Raw genomic sequence first — 10,969 nt, 5'->3', positions numbered from 1 at the left:
GTGAGAGTTCAGGAAAGATGTGATGCATAGGCTTCTCTACAGGACCTTGACAGCAAAGACTATCCCCCCCCCTCAAATGCCGCCACCAATTTGCCTTGTGCCAGTATAAGCCAGGCCCAGAGGAACTGGCACCTGCTTCTGGTCTAGCTTGGCTCTGCTGAACACTTCGCAGCTCAGGAAGCCCGGCTGGTAGAATTAGGGCTTTCCCCAAGTGCCAAGGTGGAGCAGCTGTGTTTGAATGCTGCCTTCCCTGGTGTTTGTGCCCCTTGTAAAGGAATGAGCAACACCAATTGTGTGGGGGAGGTCAAGAGAAGTAGCTAGGCAGAAGTAAAAGTGATCCTTCTTTGCAAGCACTTCATCTGCATACATGGGGGGGAGGGGGAGAGAGAGAGAGAGAGGACTTCCTTTTTATAGATCAGTCAGAGACAGATTCTGCTACTCTACATGGAGTGCCATGGGAGCATAAACTAGACTCCTCTAGTGCAGAGTACTGTGCTCCAGTCCCTCCCACAGGTGCCAGTCTGTGCAGCAGGCACCACCCAACTTCCATAGCCAAATATATTGGCCTGTGCTGCACAAGCCACACCTACACATTCTCTTAATAAGTCCCAGGTCAGGTTCCAGAGTTGCTTTTTGGTCTTCCCATGGGTAAAGTCCAACAGCTTTCTCTGCGGCAATTCTCTACAGCAAATAATTGTTTCACCAGGATGGCCTGGTGGGTGCTCTTGGGTATCTCCGTAGCTGTTGCTGGGCAGCAGGCAGTGGCAAGCAGCTTACCACCACCCTGTGACAGGTGAGTGAGTTTTCTGGGGCTATGGAGAAACGGGGGTGCACTAAAACTCAAGGGATCCAGAGTGTGCTGCAGTGGTTAGTGCTGGCCTAGGATCCAGGAAGATCCCTTCTCAGTCATGAATCCCACTGAATAAACATAGGCGGGCTGGTCTCTGGAGAACTGTGTGCATTGCTCGCTGGGGGAACAGCAGGAAATAAACAAGGTTATCAGAGATGTTACAGTATGTTCTCCCAGGATGGTAGGAGGCACCCCAGTCAGGGGGCTTAGATGCTGTTTGCTCTGAACCATGGTTGCTGATCTGATGAAAGGAGCAGCCGCAAGGGCCCCTTGCTTTGCCAGCATCAAGCAAGGCTCACTTTCATCTCTTGAGGGAAGTTGGCTGCGAGAGTGTCAAGTGGTCTGAGCCTCCCCCTACTGGTTCCACACTGTCCTGCTGTTCTCAGATGTTTGGTGCAAGGCAAAGTAGCTGGCTGGTTACTTGCCAGGGAGAGTGTGGAGAACCTCTGTCCCCTCCATGCCATGCTCTGCTCACTTTCCAGGATGACTGCAGTTTTCTCCCCTCTGGTCTTCCATTGTGTCACCTCTTCCTCCTCAGCTGTATGCTGTGAAAAATCAGCTCTCAAGTCACTTTGATTGGGTGAAGATAGTGTGTATTTTTTGATCCATGTGCAGCCCATGCTCACTGTAGGAAAGGATAACCCCAAGGTCTGGCAGGCAATGCCCTCCCCACTGCCTTTAGAACAGAAGGATTCCACTGGTGGTGGTCTTTGCTGACCCTGTTGCACTTGCTTCTTTCTCCCCACCCCTCCAGTGAGATCTACTGCACCGGGGAGCTGCTGAGGCAGGTCCAGCAAGCCAAGCTCTTTACAGATGACAAGTTCTTTGTGGACATGCCGCTGAAGGAAAGTCCAGGTGAATGGCCAAGGCCCAGTCAACCCCACCCTCCACCCAATGGGGAGATGCAGGACCCCCATTATTCCCCCAGCCCTCTTCTTGCTGAGGCCAGAGCCTCTCCCCCCAAAGGGTGTATCTATTTGGCTTACCAAATGCCAGGTTTTCCGGCTTCTGTAACAAGTCAAGGCAATTTGCTGGAGCTTTCAAAGTCTGAAACGTACACAGTTTGGAATGTGCCAGCTTCGGATAACACCCAGAATGACAGCAAGACAAGCTTGCAGGTGGAACCTGTCATCTCCTGAATGGTGTGACGGTCTTGGGGGACAGCCACCCAACCTCTGTTGGAGTGGCTTAATTTGCTGCTTGTTCACACGGCAAGAAATGTGCTGGTGCTGTGAGGTTAGACTTGAGGATCAAAGGCTGGGGCTTGCTAGAACCATCCTTATCTCCTATACCCTGAGTCTAGACAAGGCCTGGTCTTTGCTGTGATATCTCTTCCCTTCACAGAGGTGGTTCTGGAGCGATTCCAGAAGTTGGTGAACGAGACGCCTGGCAGGGACTTGTCCCAAGAGCAGCTGAAAGTATTTGTAGATGAAAACTTTTCCCCACGAGGGCAGGAGCTTGAGAACTGGGAACCTCCAGACTGGACAGACAGGTAGGGCTCTGTTGCTCAGTGTTGACCACCTCTACCCACTTCCTCTCTCTACCAGCACAACTTGGGGGCAGGTTTCGGGGAGCAAAAGAGCTGGGGCTTGGCGCTGTGTGCTCCTGTTCTGTGCCTTTCGGACTGTGAGGTGTTTCAGAGCATTACAACGTGCTCTTATGTGGAGCTGCCGTCTAGGACTCTTGAGAAACTTCGCTGTAAAATGTAGCAGCACAACTATGAAGTGGGACTGCCAGGTCTTCAACACTCACACTGGCTTCTAAGTCCTTTCTGGGTTCTGTTCAAAATGTTGGCATTGACCTATCCAATCCTAAATGTATTGGGGCCAGGTTACTAGAAGGGCTGCCTCTTCTCCCACAAACATGAACCTGCCTGGTTGCTAAGCTCAGGGGCTCCTCTTCATCTTGCCAGCTTCCGAGGTGAGTTGGGTGGTGACTCATACACAAGGTGCCGCCCTTGTGGTAAGAATGGACTTCTATGCCACCTTGCTCATTACTCAGATGAGGGAACACACCATAACCACATTAAGTTGAGCACTACCCCGTTGCAATAGAAGAAATAAATGCTGGGTCCCTAACTGGACTCACTTTATTTCCTTGGCTCCATGTTTTATTTAAGAAGAAGAAGAAGAGGAGTTTGGATTTGATATCCCACTTTATCACTGCCCGAAGGAGTCTCAAAGCGGCTAACATTCTCCTTTCCCTTCCTTCGCCACAACAAACATTCTGTGAGGTGAGTGGGGCTGAGAGACTTCAGACAAGTGTGAGTAGCCCAAGGCCACCCAGCAGCTGCATGTGGAGGAGCGGAGACGCGAACCCGGTTCACCAGATTACGAGTTTACCGCTCTTAACCACTACACCACACTGACTGTTGTGTTCCCTCAACAAGGTGGTTTAGAAGTCCATTCTTACCACACCCTGTCATGAGAACATAGGAAGAGCCCTTCTGGATCAGGGCTCATCTAGTCCAGTATCGTGTTCTCACAGTGGTCAACCAGCTGCCAATGGGAAAAACACAAACGGGACCCCTGAGGAATAAGTTCCTCCTCCCCTCTGTGCTTTTCAGCAACTGGTGTTCAGAAGCATTGCAGCCCTCTCATCATGCTGACAGAGTATAGCCATCATGACTTAGGAAATCTCTGAGTGGTGTGCCTGGCACCATCCTCCTCCTTTGCCCAGGGCTCTTGCAGGTTTTGAGAACAAGGTGAGAAAGCCTCGTGAAGCACCTCAAGGTCCCAATTGTTGCCTTCTCTTTGGGAGTTGCCATGTGGCCCTTGAGCAGATGGACTGGCCTCTCCATCACTCTCTTTGCTCTCTTTCTAGCCCCCCACTTCTTCAGGGGATTGCGGACAAGAAGCTGCAGTCCTGGGCCCGGGATCTGAATGCCATATGGAGGCAGCTAGGCAGGCAGGTAATTCCCCAAGGGCCTCCAGAGCTGAGGGCTGGCTGTGCCCCAGCAGAGGTCGACAGACAAATCTTTGCGATTTCATTATTGGGAAAAACTTTGGAAATCAGATATTAATTTCACCACATGCATTAGTATCAAAGAAAACATCATGAAGATGTTTTACAGGTGGTACTTAACCCCTGTAAAACTGGCTAAAATTTATAAATTAACATCAAATCTGTGTTGGAGATGTACGGTATCAGAGGGATCCTTATATCATGTCTGGTGGGGATGTGATAAAATAATTTTGGGGGGGGGGGAATATACATGAGGAACTGGAAAAAAATGTTTAAAACGACAATTGGTAAGAAGCCAGAAACATTCCTTTTAGGAATTATAACAAATGAAATCCCCAAAGATATGAAGAGAATCTTTTTATATGCAACAGCCGCCGCAAGGTTATTGACTGCAAAAAATTGGAAACCAGAGGTACCAACATTGAAGGATTGGCTACATAATTTTTTTTTTTATGATTGAATTAGCAAAAATGACGGCTACAATTAGAATGCAATCTAATCAAAATCTCAAACAGGAATGGAAATGTGTAGAAGAATACATGGCCAAAACATGCTCCAACGATAATTTATTGATATGTATAGACTGATTTCACAAAGTTAAGTCAAGTTAAGCTAAGCAGATATATAAGACTGAATGTTTAATTATTAAGATACAAAAATACAATGTCAATAATAAAGTTATAAAATAATAACAAGGAAGTCACACATGGGTGGAGGGAAGACGCGGGGGAAGAAATAAGAAATGGATAAATGTTGTTACATTATGAAATGTAAAAATGTGACTTTATGAATATAATGTATATGTATCATCATGTAAAGATTTCATATATGTATTGCAACATTAATAATAAATAAATAAATGTAAAACCTTTGCCTTTCAGATGAAACCAGAAGTCAAAACTAGCCCTGACCGTCACTCCCTGATCTACGTGCCCAACCCACTGATAGTGCCTGGTGGGAGATTCATTGAATATTACTACTGGTGAGAAGTGTGTAGAGTCAAGGATTTGGCGGGAGGGGCGTCCTGCCATGCCTGGCAGGTTCCTTTCCGTCTCTCCTTTGCTGCTGCCTTCCTCTAGAACCCTGGTCTTTTCCTGCAGGGATTCCTTCTGGGTCATTGAAGGGCTGCTGCTCTGCAATATGACGGCCACAGCCAAAGGCATGATTGAGAATTTCCTCTACCTTGTGGACAAGTGAGATTCTCCTGGGGTGATGGGGCAGGTCTCTTCCTTCTGCTCTGGCTATCTCCCGAAGGGTTGAGAAGGGGGAACGAATGGCCAGCCAGAAGTGTTTGGGCTTATCTTTGGGAATGGAAGGGAAACACATACCCCATCAGCGCACTGTGTGCGCACATTTCATTGGCGCAAGCTGCCATACACTCTCCTGCTCCAATTTTGCTTCCCGATGACAGATTGGGCCACATCCCAAATGGGGGAAGGGTCTACTACGAGCGCCGAAGTCAGCCCCCCTTCCTCACCCTGATGGTAGAGAGTTACTGGAATCACACAAACGACACCGACTTTTTGAGGTAAGAGCCTTGGTTCTCTCCAGTCCCCCATCCTTTTTTTTTGCAGGGGGCATGGGGGTAAACCCAATTTTGTGCTGGTGCTTCCTCTTCTGCTTCTTCCCCCGCTCTACGTGGGTCTGCCCTTGAAGCTGTCCCAGAAACTCCAGCAGGTGCAGAATGCTGCAGCGAGGCTCCTCACGGGGTCTCTGCCATGGGAGCATATTCACCCAGTGCTTTTCCAGCTGCACTGGCTCCTGGTGGAGTACAGGGTCAGATTTAAGGTGCTGGTTTTGACCTTTAAAGCCCTTCACGGCCTAGGACACTCGTACCTACGGGACCGACTCTCCCGGTATGCTCCACGGAGAGCCTCAAGGTCCATAAATAGCAACACCCTAGAGGTCCCGGGCCCTAAGGAAGTTAGATTAGCTTCAACCAGAGCCAGGGCCTTCTCAACACTGGCTCCGGCCTGGTGGAACGCTCTGCCTCATGAGACCAGGGCCCTGCAGGATCTGATTTCTTTCCGCAGGGCCTCTAAGACAGAGTTGTTCCGCCTGGCCTTTGGCTTGGAGCCAATTTGATTCCCTCCCCCTCTTTCTTTTTTCTTTCTCCTCCTGTGATGAGGCTGCATTTTAATATTTTAATGTTTCAATATTTTAATGTTGTATTTTAATCTTGATTTTAAGTTGTATTCATTCAACTTGTTTTTATTATTGCTTGTTAGCTGCCCTGAGCCCGGCCTTGGCTGGGGAGGGGGGGTATAAATCAAAATTATTACTATTATTATTATTATTATTATTATTGAGATGCTGGGTGTGGGGAGGTGTTGGACTGCCTGCACAAGTAGGAATGGAGCTGGTGACAAGAGAAGGACAGAAAAGTGTCCATCTTCTTCCATCTGTTTCAGCCTCTGTGCTCAAATGTGGCTTTGCTGATGCCTCTAGGACATAGGAAGGCAAACTAAGGCCCGGAGGCCGGATCCAGCCCAATCGCTTTCTAAATCCAGGCCATGGACGGTCCAGGAATCAGCATGTTTTTACATGAGTAGAATGTGTGCTTTTATTTAATATGCATCTCTGGATTATTTGTGGGGCATAGGAATCCATTCATTTCTTTTTTCAAAATATAGTCCGGCCCCCCACAAGGTCTGAGGGACAGTGGACCGGCCCCCTGCTGAAAAAGCTTTCCCTAGGAACTTTCCCAGCTGGGACATACCCTGCCATTTGTGCCCAGTTGCTCTTTCTGGCTCTTTCCCCCCTACCTCAGGCACAATCTTCATCTCCTTGAGGCTGAGTACCAGTTTTGGCAAGATCATCGGGCTGTCAATGTCTCCTTTGGGGGCAAGGAATACACCTTGAACCGTTACAATGTCCAAGTTGGGGGGCCCAGGTGAGGTGTGCAATGCATCACATTTGCAATTGGTTGGGCAGTCACATGCCCATCTTCTGAGGTGGTGAAGGGCTTCTAAGAACTGAATTCTCACTAAATCCACATTATTTCACCCTCCTCCCAGACCAGAGTCCTACATGAAGGATGTGGAAACTGCTGCTGGCTTAGATGAAGGTAACTAGCCCTGCAAGTGTTTGCCCTTTGCATCCCTGTAGGGCTGCTTTCTAGGTTGGACCCAGAGCTGAGCCTATGGGCAGAGGAGGCTTTCATGCTCCCCAGCCAGCCAACAGGGTCCCAGGGATTTCCCTCATGACCTGGTGGGGTGTTGCTTGGCCTTGTAAGCCAGGGGGAGACAACAGGGGAGCTCCATCCAGGCCTTATTTGGGATACTGAAGGCACTGCAAGGCACATTGGGGTGGTTTTCCCTGCCCTGCATCGGTGATCATATTTTTTCTTCTCCTGTCCTGTTTCTTTACATAGGAGCCCGGGAAATTCTCTGGGCTGAGCTGAAGAGTGCAGCTGAGTCAGGCTGGGATTTCTCCTCTCGTTGGTTCTTCCCAGAGTCATCCCTGCTTGAGGCCTCTCTGAAAGACACCAAAACCAGTGCCATCGTGCCAGTGGACTTGAACGCCATCCTTTGCAGGGTGGAACAGCTTCTGGCCACATTCTATGGGGTTCTGGGTGAGACATCTGAGATGAGGTATCCCCTGGGAGCCCATTGAGGACATAGCCTCCAACACGCCACAGAGGAAAATTGGGATGTGTATCTTTTGGGGTGGCAGGTTTGTGGGAGCCAAACCAGGACATCTCGGGATCCATTGAGAAGCTGGGATGACTTCTGTAATTCCTGGATGCCATGCTTAAAGTTATGGGGTATGTGGCTGCATGGGTCTTGAATGGTGCAGCCCACATCCCTGGTGGGTGCAGAGCATATGGTCCCTTGGACTGGCTCCCAGGCACAGCATGACAAAGCTGCATAGTCAGGGGGAACCTCGTAGTCCACCTCTGCAGTTGGTGTTGCACAGCTGCTGTGAGTGCCACCTTGGCAGAGGTGAGCTGGCATCCCTGTGTGACGCTGGGGAAGAGAGGATCCACCCTGGATTAATCGGAAGCTGAGCTTACGGGACAGAGGTTTTTTGGAGCTGCATAAATTGAGGCTGCTGTTGCCTCTCCAGGGAACATCAAGAAGGCCAACTTGTTCCAGGCTGCTCACGAGCGACGGGTGGCTGCCATCCGTGCTGTCCTCTGGAGCAACAGTACTGGAGTCTGGCTGGACTACAACCTACTACAGCAGAGGCACAATGAGGCTTTCTATCCAACCAACCTCATGCCCCTGTGGATGGAATGTGGGGTGGATGTGGCCACTTCTGAGAAAGCCCTTCGCTACCTGGAGGTAAGCAGACTTAGGGAGGTGTGACTGGGCTGGGGAGAGGAGAGTATCAGAGGTGGAGGCTGGGACCTCTCCAGCTAGCTGGAGGGAATTGGGAACAGTTCCAAGAGCTGGGGAATGTGGGCACCCTTCTCTTCACCCAGATGGATTCCTGGGTGCTCTTGGGGGCACTTTGGAGTTTAAGGCAGGCTTCAAAGGAAATCTGCCAGAGCAGGCGTGCAGGAAGGAGAGTGGAGCCAGTGGCGAAGCTGCATGCACCGCTACTGGGGACAGAGAGCAGGCAGGGATGTGGCTGGCAGGTGACATGCCCTCTGGAGGGGGGCGTGGCACCTGGTGTGTGGGGTGGTGGTGCGTGTCCGGGGGCGGGGGCTGCCATGATGGCATCCTACCGGAATAGTGGTACCGGGGGCGGTCCACTCCCTCCACACTCCCATTCCTCCACCAGTGAGTGGAGCACTGTTGAAATAAGCCTTCCAAGCGCTTTGCCAAGTTTAGTGGGAGAGAAGCCCTCTGGGTTTTCAACAGGAGGCATGTTGAGCAAGAACTTCTGACCAGAAAGAGCAGTGGTGGAATAAACTGCCAGGGAAACCATGAGGCCTTCTTCTTTAGAGGAAGGCTTTGTGGGAAACCTGCACCAAGTCCCTGGTCAGGCAGCTACCAACTGTACCTCTCCCCAAGGAGGTTCAGCTGATACCTACATGATACACCATTAGGTGCCAGGCAAAAATGCTACTTTAAAGTGACATCCAATGCCCACTGAAAATGTGTGTGTGTGTGTTTTTGTTATGTATTTTGTGATTTTATATTGTAACCGTCCTGAGACCTGCAGGTATAGGTGGTATACATATATAATAAAACAACACGCTAAATTTCACCTGCTACTTCTACCTCCCTACAGTACCTGTGATTTGCGCTTGCCGAACTCTATGCGCTGTGTTCCATGGGCGACCCCATGGCACCCTCTGCTACACCAGCCTCACCCTCTGTCCAGGCCACTGGTCCCTTCTGTCCTGATTCCTGAAGGTGCCCTTCTGCTCATTGTGGCTCCAGACACACAGTGGCAGACTTTGGGCTCTCAATTATTAAAATGGTGCCCCGTGCAATGCCAAAATTTGGCACACACACCGCTTTCTTGCTCCACTCTATAGCATTGTTGAGGTGCCCCCTGCAGTGTGGCCAAATGGGTTGCACTGCCCTAAAACTGCCTCTGAACCACACAGTGTGTTTGTGCCCGCAGTCAAGTTCAGCGCTCTCCTATCCCCACGGAGTGCCCACCTCTCTGGTTCGAACACAGCAGCAGTGGGACCTGCCAAATGCCTGGGCCCCTCTCCAGGACGTGGTGATCTCAGGTAAAGCCCTGTTCTGAAATGTTCTAAAGGGAAAACAGAGCTCTCTCTTTGGAGGTTTACTAGTTCCAGGTGTTGCAAATATATGCCCCTCTGCCAATTGCACAGAAGGGGTGTTTCCACCCACCCCTTCTTGGTCTGCTATTGCCAGCTGCAGCCTTGCCTCACCCAGGGAAAGATGCTGCACTGCTCCTCTGCAGGGCCGCTGCCACCCCTGCTTGCATTCTGACAGCACTTTGTGCTCGCCAGGTCTGGCCAAGTCCTCGTTGCCTCGAGCACAAGAACTGGCCTTCACTTTGGCACAGCGCTGGATCAGCATGAATCTGGCTGTCTATGAGAAATACCACTACATGTATGAGAAGGTAAGACACACACACACAACCGGTGCTCCCAGGCCACCTTGTCTTGCTGCTGCCACATAGCACATAATCCCGTGTCTGGTACTCTTAGCCACTGCCATCCTTTATTCCCAATGGGGTTGGCGAACAGGCGTTTGCAAGCTCTCTTAGCTGTCCTCCAAGCCTGCTTCGGGTACAAGAAGAGAAAACTCTCCCTGTGTTGCTCTGGGTGGAGTGATTGTCCTGCCACACACTCCATACCCAGCGTCATCCTTACCCACACCTGAGGTTGTGTACCTGCCTGTCTGCCCTAACTCCCTTTTTTTCTCCAGTATGATGTCGAAGGCGATGGAAAACCCGGTGGTGGGGGAGAGTATCAAGTACAGGTGAGGCAATAAGCCCTTTCCCCCATCAAAGCCATAAACTGGTGCCTGCTTCCACCACATATGGGGCTGGATGTAGGGGCACCTGGCTGCAGCCGCTGTGAAGCCTGGATTGACCTTCCCATCTCCCTTTGCAGGAGGGGTTTGGTTGGACCAATGGATTGGCCCTGCGTCTCCTGCATCTCTATGGCGACCGCCTCACCTCTGCAGGCACATTGCTCTTTCGCTCCTGGCTCTGCGTTGGGGCCTGCCTTGTTCTGTCCCTGATCTAGGAGTGGCTGCTGCTGCAGGTGATGGCCAGAATGCTGCTCCATCACCAAAAGTGGTGTCTCTGTGGATGGGGTGGTGCTCTGCATGGCTGGGGCCAGAGAATAAAGCCAACTTGCGTGCTTCTCCTCTGCATCTCTCTACATGCGATAACCTGCCCTGACCACCACATTCCACTTGTGCGAAGCCTACAGGAAGTGAGGCAGTGTTGTGCAGTGGTTAGTGTTTGACTAGGACCAGAGTTCAAATCCCCACGTGGCTGTGACACTCATGGGGTGTCTTTGGGCCAGCCGCTGCCTCTCAACCTAACCTCCCTCACAGGGTTGTTCTGGGGATTGAATGAGGAAGAAGACCAGGTACACCATTTTGAGCTCCTTGGAGAAAAATTGGGAATAGAAATGCAATAATGGCTAAATCAGCGCCTTGGGAGATCAGGTCGCTCACCGTCCTCCTCCTCCTCCTCCTTCTGGATGTTGCTTAACATTGGTCCCTTCCCACAAATATCCATTAGACCAGTGGTTCTCAACCTGTGGGTCCC

At 50.6% G+C, this 10,969-nt stretch overlaps 1 protein-coding gene across 1 annotated transcript; it reads left to right on the top strand.

The window, feature by feature from the left end:
* The first annotated feature begins 625 nt into the window (after positions 1–625).
* Positions 626–10,556, top strand: TREH (trehalase). Its single transcript, XM_081890972.1, has 15 exons — positions 626–793; positions 1,605–1,705; positions 2,195–2,342; positions 3,674–3,761; positions 4,696–4,796; positions 4,915–5,007; positions 5,226–5,342; positions 6,585–6,707; positions 6,832–6,881; positions 7,188–7,388; positions 7,883–8,100; positions 9,335–9,446; positions 9,693–9,805; positions 10,114–10,167; positions 10,302–10,556. The coding sequence occupies exons 1-15, from the start codon at positions 645–647 to the stop codon at positions 10,434–10,436; spliced, it is 1,803 nt and encodes a 600-aa protein (XP_081747098.1). The 5' UTR covers positions 626–644; the 3' UTR covers positions 10,437–10,556.
* The last annotated feature ends 413 nt before the right edge of the window (positions 10,557–10,969 follow it).

Source organism: Podarcis melisellensis (assembly GCF_964234715.1).
Source record: "Podarcis melisellensis genome assembly, chromosome: 15".
In the NCBI taxonomy this organism is placed as follows: Eukaryota; Metazoa; Chordata; class Lepidosauria; order Squamata; family Lacertidae; genus Podarcis; species Podarcis melisellensis.
Note: the sequence above shows the minus strand (reverse complement) of the source record. Positions and strands in the feature narration are given on the sequence as shown.

Bases quoted from the DNA above. Each gene is read 5' to 3' on its own strand.
- TREH (XM_081890972.1), top strand. From the start codon at position 645: ATGGGTAAAGTCCAACAGCTTTCTCTGCGGCAATTCTCTACAGCAAAT. The intron at 6,708-6,831 runs GTGAGGTGTGCA...CCCTCCTCCCAG, and splicing joins GTCCAAGTTGGGGGGCCCAG to ACCAGAGTCCTACATGAAGG. The intron at 7,389-7,882 runs GTGAGACATCTG...TTGCCTCTCCAG, and splicing joins CACATTCTATGGGGTTCTGG to GGAACATCAAGAAGGCCAAC.